The following is an 18827-nucleotide window of genomic DNA, read 5'->3' as shown; positions in this document are numbered from 1 at the left end:
TCACAAATTAATATTTAAATATAACTAAGGCACTATGTGTTATTCATGATGGCATTTTAAATAACTTTTGAAGCACTGGGGAGGGACTTTTGTTTTTTATTATGGCTTAGGGGATGGGTGTACAAATGTAACTGTATTTTATTTTAAAGAAAACATGCAGTGCCTGGGTTTGGAAGGCATGTTTTCTTAAAATGTTTGGCCATTTAAAATCATCCATTTTTGCTTTTTTTAAAAAAAAAATCTAAATTTAAATGTAATTCTTAAAAATAATAAAAGCTAGGGAAAAATGTCTAGGAAAACAAAAACATGTATAGCTATATTTTTAAATACCATAATTACATTTTTTAAATCATGTTTTCAACATTGTTGTAATTAAGTTTTTGTTGGCCTTGTTTTATTTTTATTCTATTTTTTATTTAGGGTCCAATTTATTTATTTATTTATTTATTTTTTACTATTTTTCAGGTAATTTTCTTGTACTTCTTACTAATTTCTTGCTCATTTTTGGTCAATTTCTTCTGTCACTGCTCACCGCCTTCTTTTTGTTGTTTTTGAAATAAATTAAGCCAATTTGCTCAGTTTCAAAGGCTACACTGATAATGAAAATAATCATTAGTTGCAGCTCTAATTCTGTTCATTTCTCAAATTACATTAGCATTGTATTGCATTTTGCACAACAGGTTTTGAGTACTCAAGTCCATTTTTAGAAGCAGGTTCATTCTTCATTACATGAAAAAACCTACTATCCTGTGTTTTACTTAATTAGTTTTTTTCCCCACAGAAATGACAGTATAAGTGTCATTTTTTTTGCATTCTGTGGTCCAACTATTGATGTCCAATATGCTCTGCTTCATGCTGTGAGCCCAGAGCTTACCCACTTCTGCTAATGAACACATGCAGTGGTAGGCAAGAGACTACAGATCAATACACTCACAGGAAATCTCTTTCACTCACATGTATGACACAATGAAACACTCAGAGAGAGAGAGAGAGAGAGAGAAACACCATTTTGATACACAGATCCTGGGATTGCGATACAGAATGTACCACGAGAGGGAGGGAGGAGGAGGAGGAGGAGGAGGAGGAGGAAGGACATAGAGGAGATGATTGTGCCACCAGAGCCAGGAAGATTGTAACACCTTAGCAACAAACAAGCCAAGCCTCCTACCGAGGAGGAGCCACACGGAGCCACACACACACACTTGTGCACCACACAAATCGACAGCTGAAGACAGATGGATGATCTTGATGAAACTATGGCAGCTGTATAAATAAAAACACACCCTGTCTTAGTGTCGTTTTCCCTCCACAAACATGCATCTTTCTTTTTTAAAAAACATCAAACCCTGCCTGCTTTCCACTCCCTGCCGCTGATCTTTCCTCCTGCGGTCTCCCCTCATTTAGCGGGTCCAGCTTGTGTGCGCACTGCTGCTTTACCACCAGCCGTTACCCGCTCCCCCTCCTCTCCGGCACGCAGGGAGAAAGATGGAGGGGAGGGGATGGTGTGGATGGGGCTGGGAGGGATGAGCAATAAAGAGCAAGGACCCTGCTCAGTCTGAGAGGAGCAGCAGAGAGAGAGTGAAAATAAAGGAGGGAAAGAAGAGAAGCAGGATCTTTCTGCATTGTATGGATCGCTTATTGGAACAAGGAGGGGCATGTAGAGGGAGGGACATCGGAGATTCCTATCAGTGTGACGGTGGGAGAGAGAAACGCAGAGTGCGAGCCGTGCATGTGTGAGGGTGTGTGTGCGTGTGTGTGTGATTGGACTCGTTGAACCTGTGCGACGGTGTCTCTATCGGACTCGCCTCAGCGCCTCGTCTGTGCCGGTGCTGTGTTGTCATGCTTAACGCCTGATGCGCTCAGAGGACAGCGAGAGGGGCGTGATGGCCGGACGCGCCCTGACTCGGTCATGCATCTCCAGATATCCGCCCGGGCTTCTGCTGGCTTCTCTGCTCCCCTTCCCTCATCAGTGTCCTTCCTGTGCGTCTCCGCGAGGCTGCCTGCCTTCCTGCCGCTGCGCTCCCTGAATGGATGCTGCTGTCAACACACATGTGTGGCGTGCAGTGAGAGCCTATGATCCGGACTGGACTGCGTACAGCTCTGGGTGTGCTGTGCCATGCTGCTTTAGGGTGACACTGATGCATTTTTAAAGACTTTACCTTCACGGCTGCTGTTGATCACATTTGTGATGACGTACGATGCGGGCCAGTTGTTATCCTGAATTGAATTTTTCTGCTCTGAGTGAAGAGGATGGACTGTGCAACATATGAGATGGGGTTGCTGCACATAGAAATAAGGTCAAGCAAATAATTACCATCAGGAATGAGGCACCATAATGAAGATTTATTAGCCTCAGTAGCAGCATACAAATGCAGCGGGTAGATTTTAATTGGGTGTTTTCTAGGAACAAAAGAGCTGCTCGGACTGCACTGACTGTGTGTTGAAGGTTGTCAAGAAGAGTGGATTTATTTTTCCCCGACAAATGAAAATTACAGTCAGAGAAGAAATCCGTGACTGAAATTAAAAATCCGAAACAAAGAAATAGGGATTTGGGGGATGGATGAACCCAACAGCCGCTCTGCTGCTGTATCTTCCAAGGAGAAACTTAATCTCCCTCCGTGTAAGTTTTTGGTCTCAGTCGTGCTGTCAGATTCCTTCACGTCCCAACACGCTGGCAAACTGTCAGTCGTTCATGTCGCTCTGTCTGGTTTCATTCATCTGCTGTGTGTCCACTGAAGCCTGACCACATGAGTGGAGGCGGCGCCCTGCAGCAACGCACCACCTACCTCATCTCCCTCACCCTGGTCAAGGTAGAGGCTGTGGAGGAGAATGGAGGGGAGGCCAAGAACAGCACCCAGGGGAAGGAGGTGGAGGCCCGGCCTGGAGGAGAGGCCGGGGCGAAGGTGGAAGGTGAAGCTCCCGCACAGGCTGAGAACGGAGCCGGACCACCACAAAGAGCTGAGGATGTTGACATCGTGAAAGGGGGGATATCCGGCGATGAACTCAAAGATGGAGAGAAAAAACCCGTCAGTCCTCTGAAAGATAAACTTCCCTCCACGGCTGATGTGCAGAGCAAAGGGAGCGAAAAGCCGCCGTGCAACCTCTCGATCCCCTTACCGGCTGAGAGAGTTCAGAAGACAAAGTCTGCAGAGATCGACTTCACACGGGTCGAGAAGACGCCTTCGACCCCAGAGGCACAGCAATGCAGGTCACCATCACTGACCACGACACCTCCGACAGAGGTGGTGGAGCCAAGCCGAACCCCGACCAGGACCAGCCTCCCTATCCGTCCTGTGGGTCAGCGTCCGGTGAGTCTCCTCAAGTCTCACAGCAGCGTGGCCACCCGCGGGCGTGAATCCCGGGACGGCAGAGAGCGCAGCCCTACCTCAGCACAGAGCCTGGACCGGAAGGACTGCCGTATGCCAACTCGCTCTCCAGGCCCCTGCAGGGCCTCGTGGGCCGAGGCCAGCAGGCCGGACGGATGGAGGGACATGCGGGATGAAACTCAAGCTGGACTACCTCTGGAGATTGGAGGTGGCGTGGCTGCAGTGATGAGAGACATCCCCAGGAAGGAGAGGCTGAAGACGGGCTCGGCCTCCCTGCCTGGGCCCGTTACTCAAGCCAACAAGCCGGCACGCAAAGGGAAAAGCCGCACGCTGGATAACAGCGACCTGAACAGCCTCTCAGAGGACCTGGGGCTCGCCAGGGAGGCCCAGCAGGCGCAGCAGGGCCAACGAGGCTCCGCTAAAGACAGGAAGATGCTAAAGTTCATCAGTGGCATTTTCACAAAGAGCAGCTCGGGGGCGGCGGGGTCATCCTCCACAGCGCCTCCTGTCTATATACAGAGGGACTCCAGTGAGGAGGAAGGTAGGAGGTCACATCACTTCACCTCTCAAGCTCTAAATCTTCATGTCGGCCACATCCATGACAATTATCAGACACACTCCTGTCCTCAGTTCCTTTGCCAAACAATTATCAGACAGGCAGCTCCTTCATCTGTGCACAGGCATCCATCTAAAATGAGTCGGGGTGGGGTTGGGTGGGGTTGATCTTTATAAAGAACCCCACACAGAATACATTTACAGGCTTTAGTGCCGTCACGTGCCGAGAAACATTACTCCCGAAGCCAAATCGACGACAGATGAAGTTCTTTGATCTGAGAACTGACAATAGCATCGTCTTGGACAGTCTTAATCTAATTCCCCTCAGAGTGCGGGCAGATTTCACACCGCTGGAGGGGTAATCTCTGCACTTACACACACACACTTAAGCAGCGTTCCCAGCATGGGTTTAAATCTCATAATGAAGCCAAAGGGGAGAGGAGCTGGTGGCATGATCGCGGATGTGCTGCACTGCTCCGCTTGGCTTTATTTCCATAGAGAGGGAAAGACATGAGGCGATATTTGTTCACCCACGTCAAAAAGGGAAGTGTGCATGCACAACCAATCAAGAACATTTCTAATCCTGTCTTTGATATTCCACCCACTACATGTTCTGCCACTACATGGGGCTATTTTTTCCTCCTCTCCTCTCACTCCTGTCTTTGTCTCTGTCAAGCATTCAATTTAAATTCCTCCATCATGTCAGAAGCATTCATGTGGCGTTTTAAGATTGACGATCAATGAGTTTTAGCTTTTTTTCCTCCCCGCTCTTCGCTGCGTGTCGGCAGCCGCAGCGTACAACAGTGCATCTCTTTCACAAACATGTTTGCTCAAAGAAAGAGCGAGTGTCAGCCTGTGGGAGTGTGTGTTTTATGTATTCATTCACTCATTGTGTATTCACACTGTTACACATGCAAGTAGTGAGACTAGCCCTGCCGACTACACACACACACACATAAATACACACACACACACAAATACACACAGACAAATACACAAGTCTGCACACGACTTACACACACTGAGGGCAGGAGGAAGTGTTGCCATGGCAACCGGCAGGACTGCTGCTTCTACAGAGGCAGAGTCTGATGAAACAGAGGGGTGGAGGAGGAGGAGGCGGTGTGTATGTGTGTGTGTGTGTGTGTGTGTGACCGTGCATTGACACACAGTCTTCTGAGAGGATTCTGACAAAATTCCCCCCCCAAAAAAAGATTGAAAAAATTGGCAGTTTTTGAATGTGAGCTACAGGCTACATGTGGGGGTTGCAGAGTGCATTGCACATGATTGGTTTGGAGCAGGGAGTGTGGATAATTGGCTTTCTGTATAAATCTGTGTCGAAGCAGCAGAAGGATCACACTGTCTGATCACTTTTGGCATAAAGAGAGCTTTGACTTTGACAAAGATAGACAAACTCTGTGTGTGTCTCTGTTTGTGTGGTAGCCCGTTTTTTTCGCAGAGAGCTGCCTGCAGCGGCTGCTCGTATGTATGGAGGCCCATTTTTTTCCTCATCTGAAGCACATCATCACTGGCTGCATCTGTGCTGTGTTGGCCTAGACGCTCCATAGATTTATAGGCAGGCGCGAGTTTAATCATCATCTGTCTTTGAAGGACACTTCACACATTCACACCCAGGATAGCGGGCACTGTAGTCTGCCAAAACCTCCTGCTCCCCTCTGTTGTCTTTCTCTGTTTCATTGCTCTCCTCCTTTAGTATTTTTCTCTTTTGTGTTTATTTTGTTTCTCAATTAGTTTTAGCAACATGTTCCCCAGCATGACTTTGGGGATCCACTGACTGAGTCAAAATTTTCACATATCCAGTTAACCATCTCCACACACAATTGATGTATTGGCATAAAATTTTGCACCAACATTCATAGTGCACAGATGTTCAGTCATAATGACTTTTTATCCGCAGTAGCACCATCAGGTAAAAAAAATTCAATTTGTCTAACACTTTGGTTTATGAGTAAAGGCCAAGACAGATCAAAGTGACAATAAAGAACGAGCGGCTATGAAAGCCGACCAGGTGTCACCCCACATCGCCTGAGTCGCACATGAACACACCGCAAAGACCACAGCTAATGGCCAACTAGCTTGTATTCTGCACCTGCATGAGAGGAGGTAGCTCCCCATACCAGCAGGCTGCTGTAGTCTGTGTTTGTCATCCAAAAAGGAAAACTAGAGGACCAACAGGACAGATTCAAGATACTAGTAAGCCAGTTAGCACATGAACAACACAACCCAATGCTGAAAGAATAGAGGATGTTTACTGTGCGCTAGTAAACAACAACATATACACCCACAAACTGTCTTCAAAAGAGCTCAGTGGCTTTAAAAAAAGATCTTATCTCATTTAACAAGTTCATTTCAATTTCACTCCCTCTTGACTCTAGCCATGTGTTTACTTTCCTCATTTCTGTTTCTTCTTCATGTGCCGAGCTAAACTGCCAAAAAAAGAGACTTCTCTCACCGATGTGCTCCACTAGCTCTGACACTGATCCAGTACGTTGAATCGGCTGAGAAAAGCAAACAAGGGACAAGTATTGCCAACAGTGTGGGAAAACCACAAAACTAGAGCAACAGACTCACATAAAGCAATGGCTAACAATCGGCTAATGCTACGTTTCAGGTGCACGATGGCAAACATACACAAAAAACATGTCAAACTGATGTCTCTTTGGCTTGTGTACACACGACTTAACTGTCAGCAATTTAGCCTCCTTGCGTAAACAAACATGATTTAACCATAACCAGCTACCAAATAACACTGGCAACATATTCTGACATCAGTTTACATGTAGAACAAGTTTACTACATCATCTATGCATTTTCTTAAAAATTAAATCCAGGCAAATATATTTAACATTGCTTTTGTGTGCCTAAAAGGTTGCAGGCATTGTTGGGTGACGTCTTCATGAAGTTGGGGTAGATGGATTAGCCCAAAGTTTAAGAGCAGGAACTCTGACTTTGGGTGGCGTTTCATTGTAGTTAGTTTTTTTTTTTGCAGGAATTTTCATCTTAGAGTGCAACAGACGCACCTACAAACTAATGACATTTCCATCAGCCTTAGCTGCTCTTTGTGTTAACTGCTAACTCAAAAAAATGATCATGCTTAAAATATAAGCTCATGTGGTGAACATGGTGAACATTTTATCAGCTAAAAATCACTGTTAATGCTGTCACTGTGAGCATGTTGCAGCACAGAGCCCCAAAGCCTCTGCAGACTCTTTTCACGTACACTCAGTTGTCAGTTTATTAGGTGCATAAACTAAAACTAATGCAGTCTAATGCATAAGTCCTGCAATAAATCCTTCCTCATGAAGGTTTTGATGTTTAGTTTTTGTTGAAGCTGTTTTACAGGTATTGATTCACCTGTATGATCATTTTGGAGGATTTAGTTTGTGGTGCTGTTGAATTCATTTGTGTTTTCGGCCTGCTGACAGGTGTTTCTATTATTTTGTCCATCATATTTATATCAATAAGAGTGGCGATATGTAGCACATGCATTTCAGCAGCATCATAAACTACGTCCTCCAAGACAATCATACAGCTGAATCAACACCTCTCTGAACATTAAAACCTTTATGTAGGATTTACTGAAAGGACTGTTGTATCAGACATTTCATTTGTTTCAGCTAAGTGTACCTAATAAACTGACAGTTGTGTGCATGTTTTTTCTGTCTCTGTCACTTTTAGTCTGTCCTCGGGCTCTTTCTTTCTCTCTATTCTGGTCCCTGTGAAGCTGCAGCTGGGTGTCTGGGTGTGAGCGTCACATCACATTGGGGGCATGCCACCTCTCCTCTGCCCAGCAGGGATGTTAACACAGCTGTGTGCAGCCCGACCCCTCTAGACTACTGTATTGTATGGTGTGTGTGTGTGTGTGTGTGTGTGTGTGTGTGTGTGTGTGTGTGTGTGTGTGCGCATATGAAGGCACTATGCTACATTATGTTATACTTCAGTGCCCCATGCATCTCTGCAGCACTTCTACATTGGTTCCCTGTGGCTTTGGCAACATTTTTTATGGTAATGAAGAACAAAAGCTATTGTTTCACATTTTATTCATCATTTTAGTGGGGCTAAAGAGATTCTCATATTCTCCAATTCTCAAAATACGTGGACTGTACACAAAATTGAAAAAATGTAAATAATTTGACAACTAAAATGGGCATCTTGTCTACGGCTTTTCACCTTTTATTTTACACTCATACAAAGTTATATTTGAATTATTTGAGCTAATCGCTAAAAGACACTAGTTCAGCACTGGACAGACATGATGGAAAATGATGGCTGTTTTATCGGTTTACTGGGTTAGCAAGGTAGCTAGCCAGCTTTAGCTAGTCAGTAAAATAGTAGAGTGAACTATAGAGGAAGAAACTCTCATTTCTGTGGTAATATCCACTGAGCCTGTAACACTACTGCATCCAAAATACTGACATTAAAATGAGTTTGACACTCCTGAAGTTAGGTGTAAATCTTTCAACATATTGATGAGTTTAGGTTGTATTATGGTTTGGAATTGTTTTACTTTTGAGCTGCAAAGAAGAGATTAAAAAAGTAAACATGTGCCAGCAAGACACACGCAGCCAAAAATGACAAACACTGTCTGGTTCCAGCGTCTACAGTGCCAGGGTTTGTTTTTTTGTCTGTTTTTTATCACTGCAATCTGAACATCTGCAGGTTTTGGACTGTTGGTCGCACAAAACAAGATATTTTTAGACGTCAGAAAACTGTTACGGGCGATTTTTTAAAACTATTTCTTTTACATTTAATTGTCAAAAGTTTAATCCAAGAATTTAAAAAAAGTAAGCAGAAGCTGTAGCGGTAGTTCAGAGAGGGACACGGTTCAAATGCACAGACGAGTCTTTGAATGTTTGAATGGCAGCTGAACTGAAGCATCCAGTAAAAGACCACAGTAACTCACAGCTGCCCGTCACTTACGGCACACGGGGAGCAAAGTGGATAACGAGTGTTGTGGCTGCATCTTGTTCGATTCCCCCGTCGCGAATGAAAGGTTATATTCATTAAGACGACCTGCGAGGCCACACGTGTGCCTGTGGCGAGCGGTCACGCAGAAGCCGTGTGATTTATTGCGCTCCTACAGGCCGTTATGATGGCTGCCCTTTTTTACTGTATATGATCCAAATGATGAATCTCTCTCTGTGTCTCTGCCTCACTGACTCTCTGTCTTTCTGTCTCTCTGCAGTAAATATCGCCAACAGCCAGGAGTGGACCCTGAGCAGATCCATCCCAGAGCTCAGACTGGTAAGACAAATGTGCACCAGTCACTGTGCCACTCACAGCCAGTACACATCTGCATCGGAGACAGATTTATTCATTTATTCAGAATTATGTCACTGCATTAGAGATGCTGCTGGAAGTCTTTAAAGAGTTAAATATAAAGTATTTGCATTTTGAATTTAAGGTCAAATTATTTCTTTACACTCAAAATATACATTTAGGGTGTTAAATTAGGACCCATCTAGTTTTATCATATAAGAGAGAAGGCAGATATCTCTACAGCCGAAATCTCACATTATCTGTATGTCACATGTAACAATCTGCAGCTCATATCAAAACTGTCTACATCAATAGCACAACAGTTAAAAGGAAAAATATTATTTTTTTGATTTTGGGGTGAAGTGTACCTTTAAATTATGATTAACCTGTATGTAGAAATATCAGTTGCGGTCATGTGATGTTTCTGAAACAGAGGAGTGACACAAAGCTGCTGCAGGCTCTTTTGGCGGCAAGTAAAAAAATCAATCACTAGAAAGTGGCTAAACACAGCACCACCCACTTTGGAGGACTGGTATGGAATAATTTTGGAAGCTGACCTCTTTGAGGATTAAAAAGAATCAATTTTATCAAATCTGGGATAAATGGATCAAATTTATAACCCCACTACAAGCAGACTTTGTATGACCCCACTACAGCTTCAACTTCTCTTTTTGTGAAGATCTGTCGCAGGTTTGATGGACAAATGTATGATTATGTCTTTTTTAATTGTCCTGTAAATGTCACAAATAAAAAGACAATAAATAAATATCAGTTGCTTCAGGTTAAACTACCAGCTGATATATAAAGTTGTTAAAATTGGCTTTATATCAGGGATTCCCACACATTCATTTATTTATGGCGGGGCGCTACAACTAAATCATCCTCCGTCACAAATAGATTTTTGGAGCTGGACTGTTATTTAGAAGTGCTGTTGAAATATACGTACGGTTTAGTTTATTATGGCGAACTTAGAGCAGAGACTGTGCAACAGAACGCCGACTGAAAGTCAAACTTAACCTCTTTCCCTCACCTCCCATCACACATGCACTCGCTCTGTAGGAAACACTATATTGACCAAATTCACCATTAAAATGCTAATCACATGCAACAATAAATAATATATTTCATAATATATTGTATAAAATTATAAGGCCACTTAATTAGTCTGCTTTTATGATGCTTATGATGTTTTTGTTCACTGTGTGGTGTTCAATTAAAAGAAGAAATGAACATATCTCAATACCATGCTGTTATTGCACAACACCACTTTTGATCGTGACCTCAATAATGAACATATAAATAAATTTACACATTAAAAAACATGTCAACACAAACTGAACATTACGAGCTTCATATAAATGGAGGTTTTGCAGGCAGATTGTACAGATGTACCTGATAAAGTGGCCTTGAGTGTACAATAACGTACGATTTTTCATTTAATTTTGCTGATAATACTATATGCATTTTATCTATGTAACATTTTAAACGCAGGACTTTTACTGATAACAAAGTATTTTTATGATGTGATATTGCTACTTTTAAGAATTTGAATAATGCCATATACATGTACATTTATGTTTAAAAAAAACAATAAAGCAATGTAACGGCAGAAATTATAGATCTGCTTACAGACTGAAGACTAAACAAGCCTGAACGGAACAAAAACATTTGCGATAGAGGAACTTTGTGTTTATAAAATCAGCCTCAGAGTTATAGTTGATACATCAGACTGTGATCGAGCGCGCACGCTGACCCCGAATTAACTTCATGTTATTGTATTTCCTTCCCTCTTCTCTCAGGGCATTCTGGGAAGTCTAAAAAGTGGCAAGTCAGCACTGGTGAATAAATACATCACAGGCAGTTATGTTGCACTGGAGAAGCCTGATGGTAAGAAATATTAAACATATCTTCAGTATCGTGTGTCCTGTACAGAGGGGGACTGTAACTGAGTACATTTAAACGGGCTACTGTATTTCAGTACAAACGTGAGGTAGTTGTACTTAACTTTCTCTTTTCGTGCCTCTTTCTACTTCTACTCCGCTACTGTATGTTTAACTTCACTCCAATTATTTGAAAGCTTTATCTGCAAATTAAGGTTTTTGCACACAAAAATTAATTGGCAACTATTTTGATAATCATTTCAATCCATTTTCATACAAAAATATGTATTGGTTCCAGCTTCATACCTGATTATTTGCTGCTTTTCTTTTTTAATTATTTTACTAAATATTTAGAAAATATTTAAGTTTGGACTGCTGGTTTGACATAACAAACATTGTGAAGGTGTTGGTTTGGGCTCTGGGTAATTAACTAAATTTCTTACTATTTGAAGATTTTTTAAAAAACAAAAACGTACCTATTTACTAGGAAAATTTTGAGCATATTTAAGATCCAGTGTGTAGGATTTTGGGGGATATATTGGCATAAATGGAATAAACAAATTAAATATAATAATAAGTATGTTTTCTTTGTGTATAATCACCCGAAAAATAAGATTGTTATGTTTTTGTCATCTTAAAATGAGCATTATTGTTTGTTTTGGGTTTTTTTTTTTGTTGCAATTTTCACCTTTAGATAACACTAAATTCTATACACTGCTCCATTGTGTACATTTTCCCTATTTTTCCTTAAATAATATTTTTAATGCAGGACTTTTACTTGCACAAAAGGTTGCGATATTAGTACTTTTACTTTAGTAAAGGATCTTAATGCTTCCTCTACCACTGGTCCTTTATGTAGAGTTTAAATTTTTTTTTTTTCATAAATAACTACTCTTATAAAACATAATTTTGGGTCCTTGCTTTACTCTTATTTTATGTGTTTTTTATTCAGAGAAGTTTTGTGCAGCTTGATGTGTGATGTGCCTTCTTCCTCTTTCTGTAACACTGATGAATAACTGTCATCGTCTCGGTCAGGTGGCAGGTATAAAAAGGAGGTGCTGGTGGACGGACAGAGCCATTTATTACTGATCCGGGAGGAAGCTGGACCACCCGATGCACAGGTGCTTCTTTGTGTGTGTGTGTGTGTGTGTGTGTGTGTGTGTGTGTGTGTGTGAGAGAGAGAGAGACAAGCGTTAGTGTGCAAAACTGTAATACCTGCAGACTTCATCATGCATCATCCTCTTCCTCCTTCAGTTCAGCAGCTGGGTCGACGCGGTGATCCTGGTCTTCAGTCTGGAGAACGAGAGCAGCTTCCAGGAGCTCTACCAGCTCTACAGCCAGCTGAGCGCACACCGCACGGACATCCCAGTCATAGTGGTCGGCACCCAAGGTCAGCACACGAATCATCACAGCCATGTCGATTTATTCTGGAGCAAAACTAAATACATGTTCTGCAAAAAAAAAAATTAAAACAGTTAAAAGTCAATTCTTTTGAACTGAACTACTGGTCAGTCACAGGTTAGACTCAATTTCTATTTACGGTTTACAGAATCAACGCTTTATTTGACACAAAGAAATTACACTTTGTACAAGAGTCAGTAGAAAAACATCTCTATGACTTAGTTGTTTGAAGGACTGAAGTGAATATTCATCATTCTTCATCATTCATCTCCATATGCCACTTTGCACACAGCAGTTGTACTTTTAATTCTGTCTAAATAATTTGTATTATGTATTTATTCTGTTTTTAGGAACGCGTGCTGTATGTTTACTGTCCGAGTTTGTTTTGCATGACAGACAATAAAGTTTTCTAAATCTGAATTGTTCGAGGAAACAGCTGTTACATATCTTATACTGTGAACACACACAGCTGAAGGGTGTATTTGCAAAAACAGCTATCCACGTTTAATTTTCTTTTCTTTTTTTTTTTGCACAGACGAGGGAACATTTATCAAACTGGTGCTGTTTTACTCATTTTAAGGATTACTTTTATCTGTTTTTGCAAATGATCTCTTCATATGCTTTGCCTGTTTTCTTCAGACTACAAAAAGTTAAAGTCTTTGAAGAGTTTTAACTCAATGCATGCTAGAAATTCTGTTTATATGGAGATTACATTTCTTTACAAATACTTATTCATTCATTCAGTTATTATTTCAAGTCAAAAGACTTAAGAACTTTAAAAAGCTTTGAAGTGGTCTGAAAATTTAGGAAAAAAATCTGACATATCTTTGAAGTAGTAAGACTTAATTTTACATGATCCTAGTTTATTTCCCTAAATTCCTGTCTGATATTTTACAGGATACGTTAAATGGACCATGGAGAAATGTCTTTTTCAAGCAAATACACAAACAAACCATTCTCTGGTTCCTCTAAAATGAGAGGATTTGCTGCTTTTCTTTATCATATATGATAACAGTCTGCATATTCTGGGGTTTTGGACTGTCAGTTGGGCAAAACAAGCAATTTGAGGACATCACATTGGGTTGTTTTTTTTTACACTGTGTAGACTAAATAAATAATCGATTACTTAAAAAATAAGCAGCAAACAAATCAATAAAGAAAACAATTGGCCTAGCTTCTATTTAGAGACTTGTTGCATGACTGCTTTATCATAATTTACAGATTTTCACAGATCTTGTTTGTTTTTTTCCAGATAAAATCAGTAGCACCAACCCTCGTGTGATTGAGGATCAGAGAGCCAGACAGCTGTGTATCGACGTGCGTCACTCGCTGTTTTACGAGACCTGTGCGACCTACGGGTTCAACGTGGATCGAGTCTTTTCAGAGGGTGAGTTGACTGAAATTAAATCTGTGACACAGAGGGAACGGCCTGATTCACCGCAGAGAAAACTTCCGTCTGTGACACAGATTTCCGATGAGTGAAACAGTTGAACGTCTGCTGTGTGTTTTCCAGCCGCGCAGAAGATCGTAGCTCAGAAGAAGCAGGCGGCGCTGCAGGCCTGCAAATCTCTTCCCAACTCTCCCAGTCACTCGGGAGGCTCCACACCAGGATCAGCATCGTACCCCGGACAGGTACTTCATCCTAACTGCTGTATTTGTTTTTATTTCTGCATCATGAGAAACAGTGGGCCCCTCTCACATATTATTACAAGACATCAATATGTTTCAAAATGCATCAAAAACTTAAAATGATAATCTTCTGATAACATAAACATAAAGCCAAAAAATGTATATATTTTAAAAACTATAAACATGATACTAATATATCTTGATTGAATGTAAACAAGTACATTTACTCAAGTATTTTACTTAATTTCAAGGTACTAGTACTACTTTGAGTATTACCTTTTATACTTTATACTTTTTTTTATTTCTTGCTGAACTACATTCTTTAAAAACAATTACTTTTAAATTATTTTTATTTTATTATTATTTTTCAGGATTTTTTTTTACAAGATATAAATCAAATGATAAATTATTACATATTATCATTCATGCTTTAAGTAATTAAAATAGCTCAGCGTTACCAGCATGCAGTTTTAAATGGATTAACATGTGAATGCATCACTGATTAAAATCCATTGATAAAAAAAACATAATGCATAATGAGTACTTTCTGGTGCTTTAAGTACATTTTGATTCTAATGCTTTTGTATTTTTACTCAAAATTTTGAGTTCAGCACTATTTATTTTGGCACTATAGTATTGCTATTTTTACCTGACCCAAACTGGGCACAAAAAGAAAGATTTTCGCTTCTTAAATCAATAAATATTATACAACATAATCCACTGAACCATATTTATATTTTATCATTTTAAGTGTAAAAAAATCCAGCAGTGACCTCTCACTGCTCCAAACCCACGTCTTCCACTATACAGACGACTGTTGTGCGCTGCCAGAAAAATATATAACAGCTCTGTTTTGCACAGATTCACACGTCGAAATATTTCTCCTGTATCTTCCTGCAGATATCAGGGCGCTGAATATTAACACATTCAGGTTGTTATTGTTCTTTTGTTTGGGTAAACACAATCTTTTTCCAGTCTAGACAGATATTACATAAGGCCTGATAAAAATAGGACGCAGATGAAAGTGTTCTGCGGTTGCCATGCTGGTGCTGTCTTCTAAATTAACATACTTTTTCTGCTTCGAGAGCATTTTTTTAGTGGTACTGATGCCAAAATACTCATTTTTATTCATCAGTTCTGAAATATGCAAGATAAAAAGAGACATAGTTAACTATTGAAAAGATATTCCACGGGGAAAAAAATACATATTTCTTTTAAAACATGACTCGAGTAGGATTTTGAGATTCAAAATGAGAGCTCTCTCTGTGGAGATTAAACATTCAGTCTGAGGAAGAGTTACGTGTATAATAAAGCCAAAATCATCAATCAAACTGAAATCTCATTTTCAACGCCATCTCAAACACCGTCCATCACTCCCCTCCACATCCATCTCAGCTTCATCAATATCACCATGATCAGTACGTGAAAAATTCATACCGTCGATCATCGCCCACTTTTTGTGAAATTATTTCACCCGTTTTTCATCTTTCAGCCCATTCTCACTCTCTCCATCTCTTCCCTAACACCTCCATTCTCATCTCCCTGACCTCCTCCCCCACCCTCGCTCCTCCTCTCAGGCCAGTAATGGCTCGAGTTGTGGCTACGCCTACTCCCTCCCCTCCACCCCTGTGATCGGTCACAGAGACCTGCGGGTCGCACAGGGAGAGGGGGGAGGCAGCGTCACCTCGCGTCAGCTGAAGACCATCCCCAGACGGCCCTCCCTCTTCAAGGTCAGTTGTTGCCAACTGACGGGAGTCTCACACCTCTCCGTCTCCTGTCATCTCTCACAATCACTTCACACCATCCAGCTCCATGTCCGAGTCTCATTTCCCCCAGTGACCAGATAAAAAACCATCCTGTAAGTCAGTATAACAAGAAACTTTCTCAAAATAATGAATTCCTATAATGAGAAGCGATAACAAGTCATTATTTTCAAAAATGTTTCTCATTATTTTGAGATCCTAAGTCATTATTTTGAGATTCTCACCAAATTATTTTGAGATACTTAATATTCTTAACGATGCTTCTCATTATTTTAATATACCAACTCATTGTTTGGTGAAAATGTGTCATTATTTTTAAAAACTGTGTCCATTTGGGCTGTGTAAGTCATTATTTAGTAGGTTTAGTTTTGTTTAGTAAGTCAAGCATCACATTATTTTCAAATTCTACATCATAATTTTTATAAAAAAGTTTTTCATTATTTTTTTGAAAAAGACAACAACAAAAAAAACTCATTACTACTACATTATTTTTGAGATGTCATTATCTTGACATAAGTCTTTTTTTATTTTTTAAGTCATTATTTGGGGAAAGCTTTTCATTATAAAGGCTTGCAGGATCCTTTGTTTTCATCACACTGACAGAAATGGCTTCAACATAAATCTTCTGCTCTTTTAAAACAAACATTTCTATTCCAGAATCGGGACACGGATAAGAAATCGGGCGATGCAAAAGGGGATCTGAGCGGCGTGCGAGGCGTTCCCATCAAACAGGTTTGTTTAACATAACAAAACAGAACACAAAATAAACAGAATCCTCAATGATGCTTCAGTTTGCTTGCAGCTCAGAAATATGTAACAATTCCCTCCTCAGCAACAAGGTGGGAACAGAATATTTATTTCATCTTACATAAGCAGCAGGAAAAAAATCAGATTCAACCTTTCTCAAGGGTGTTCTATTAATATTGTGCTTTCGACTATTGTTGTCAGAGCACTTTACACTTTGAAGAAACTGTCTCAACTCTAAATTTAGTCAGATGCAGAGCGGGGTTTGTTACGAGTGAGTGCAGTGACCTCGGCTGTTGTTTTTTGACAGAGCATCCTGTGGAAGAGAAGCGGCAGCTCTCTGAATAAAGAGTGGAAGAAGAAATACGTCACCCTGTCCAACAATGGCACGCTGTCGTACCACTCCAGCTCCAGTGTAAGAGAACACCAGAGGACGGGTCGATGCAGCAGTAAAACACACACACTGAAGGATTCACGGTTTTCACTGCAGAGAAGATAAAAATCTGCAGCTTTTTAGATTTATCCGCAGTCTCAACTTCAACAGTTTTCACTACAGGACTGGAGGGATTGCTCTGAAACTTTAACCTACTTCTGACATTTGTATTTGTCATTAAGTTTCCTGCAGCACCAGTGTGTTGGTATGTGGCTTAGAAAGTACTATATTTCAGTACATTTTCAGGTGCTTGTATTTGAGTATTTCTACTTTATATTTCTACTCCTTTACATATCAGAGGCAAATATTGCACATTTTTTCTCCATTACTTTTACTGAAAACCTATTTTGCAGATTCAGATTAATAGTAAAAAAAAAATCAAGTATTACGTTTTGTTGCATTATTACAGGTTTAAGCCCACGACTGTTTATTGATCCTCAGCTCCACATTTACCAGCTGCAGAATTAAAGCTATTAACTTTATTTCATCAATAATTATTCTATTCAACTCTTTGTCAATATAATATAGCAGTGAGGAAAAAAAAATCAATACAGCATGGTATCGCAATATTTTTGAATGGCCGACGTTTCTATACACAGACAGCAAGTATCAATTTTATATTATATAAATTAATAATATTAATATTGCAAACAATAACCTTTTGGTAGACTACAATAATAATAAGTTTTTTCAATCTACAAGACAGATTTTGCTGCAATAAAAATGACTAAAGTGAGATGACCACATTGAAAACATCATCTTGTTAGATAAAACAGATACTGACAGATAATTTCTTTTGGAAACAGAATTTGCAGTTGGAATATAATAAATAAATCGCATAATAAATTGCAACACATTTGCACACAATTGCACATTTGAGATCGCAATAATTGTATTGTGCTTTAAGAATCGTGATAATATGGATCATGAGGCCTCTGATGATTCCCATCTCTAATTTAAAACATATTTCACTGGAAACGGCTTTTTTGTAGAATGAATACTTCTACTTTTGGTGCTTAAAGTATAAGTAGATGCTAATATATTTTTACTTTTACTCAAGTAAAAGTTTAAATGCAGGACTTTCACTTGTAACAGTATATCTACGCTGTGGTTTGAGTAGTGCTGAGTAGTAAAAGATCTGAGTGCTGTTTCAGACGTTAATACAGCGTCTCTGTGTTCATTCTGTAGCACAGCATCATATTAAAAACTGATAACGTTTTCTTTATAAACTTTTAAACTTTAAAATAAGCTGACAGATAAATGTAGCAGAGTGAAAAGCATAAGCCTTTAAAATATTGTGGTGTATAAGTACAAAGGAGCATAAACTTTAAACAGTCAAGTACAAACAGCTCAAAACTGCACTTTAGTTAAGTACTTTAGTTAATGTACTTTATTACTGCCCATCGCTGATTATGTCAGTGACAGCAGCATCGATCTAAAGCTTGCTATCATATCCGGCTGTAGCAGCAAAAGTTGTGTTTTACATTCGGTTATATCTTTGGCAGAGGGAAGACTGTTTTTAAGTGACGGTCTCGTTAATCTGTATTCCTCATTAAAGTGTCTTACATGTGTTATATCGTTGTGTTTCAGGATTACACACAGAACATCCACGGAAAAGAGATCGACCTGCTGCGTGTGACAGTAAAAGTTCCTGGGAAACGTCCTCCGAGAGCTGTCGCTCCTGCGGGGCCCTCACCTGTCCCCCCTGGCTCTGTACCTGGAGTCAACGGGCTGAGCAAGGAGCCGACAACCGCCGAAAACACCAGTACAGGTACTTCTTCCTACAAAGTATGTAAACAGAGCACTGTCACTGATTTTC

The 18827-nt window shown here is 40.3% G+C and overlaps 1 protein-coding gene across 3 annotated transcripts in view; it reads left to right on the top strand.

Moving 5' to 3' along the window:
• The first annotated feature begins 1550 nt into the window (after positions 1-1550).
• Positions 1551-18827, top strand: part of agap2 (ArfGAP with GTPase domain, ankyrin repeat and PH domain 2) — a 28637-nt gene continuing 11360 nt past the window's right edge. For 2 of the 3 annotated variants that reach the window (XM_042491477.2, XM_088081730.1), the window contains exons 1-11: positions 1551-3867; positions 9085-9143; positions 10958-11045; positions 12074-12159; positions 12293-12428; positions 13692-13826; positions 13953-14071; positions 15646-15798; positions 16489-16563; positions 16886-16990; positions 18599-18779. In XM_042491477.2, coding sequence (XP_042347411.2) covers positions 2748-3867; positions 9085-9143; positions 10958-11045; positions 12074-12159; positions 12293-12428; positions 13692-13826; positions 13953-14071; positions 15646-15798; positions 16489-16563; positions 16886-16990; positions 18599-18779 — 2257 coding nt within the window. In that variant the 5' untranslated portion in view covers positions 1551-2747. The remainder of the gene's footprint in view (positions 3868-9084; positions 9144-10957; positions 11046-12073; positions 12160-12292; positions 12429-13691; positions 13827-13952; positions 14072-15645; positions 15799-16488; positions 16564-16885; positions 16991-18598; positions 18780-18827) is intronic. The other variant, XM_088081731.1, reaches the window with a different exon arrangement.

Source organism: Plectropomus leopardus, chromosome 9 (assembly GCF_026936395.1).
Source record: "Plectropomus leopardus strain MGB_pleo_1.0 chromosome 9, ASM2693639v1, whole genome shotgun sequence".
Classification (NCBI taxonomy): domain Eukaryota; kingdom Metazoa; phylum Chordata; class Actinopteri; order Perciformes; family Serranidae; genus Plectropomus; species Plectropomus leopardus.
This window is presented reverse-complemented; position numbering and strand designations above follow the sequence as displayed.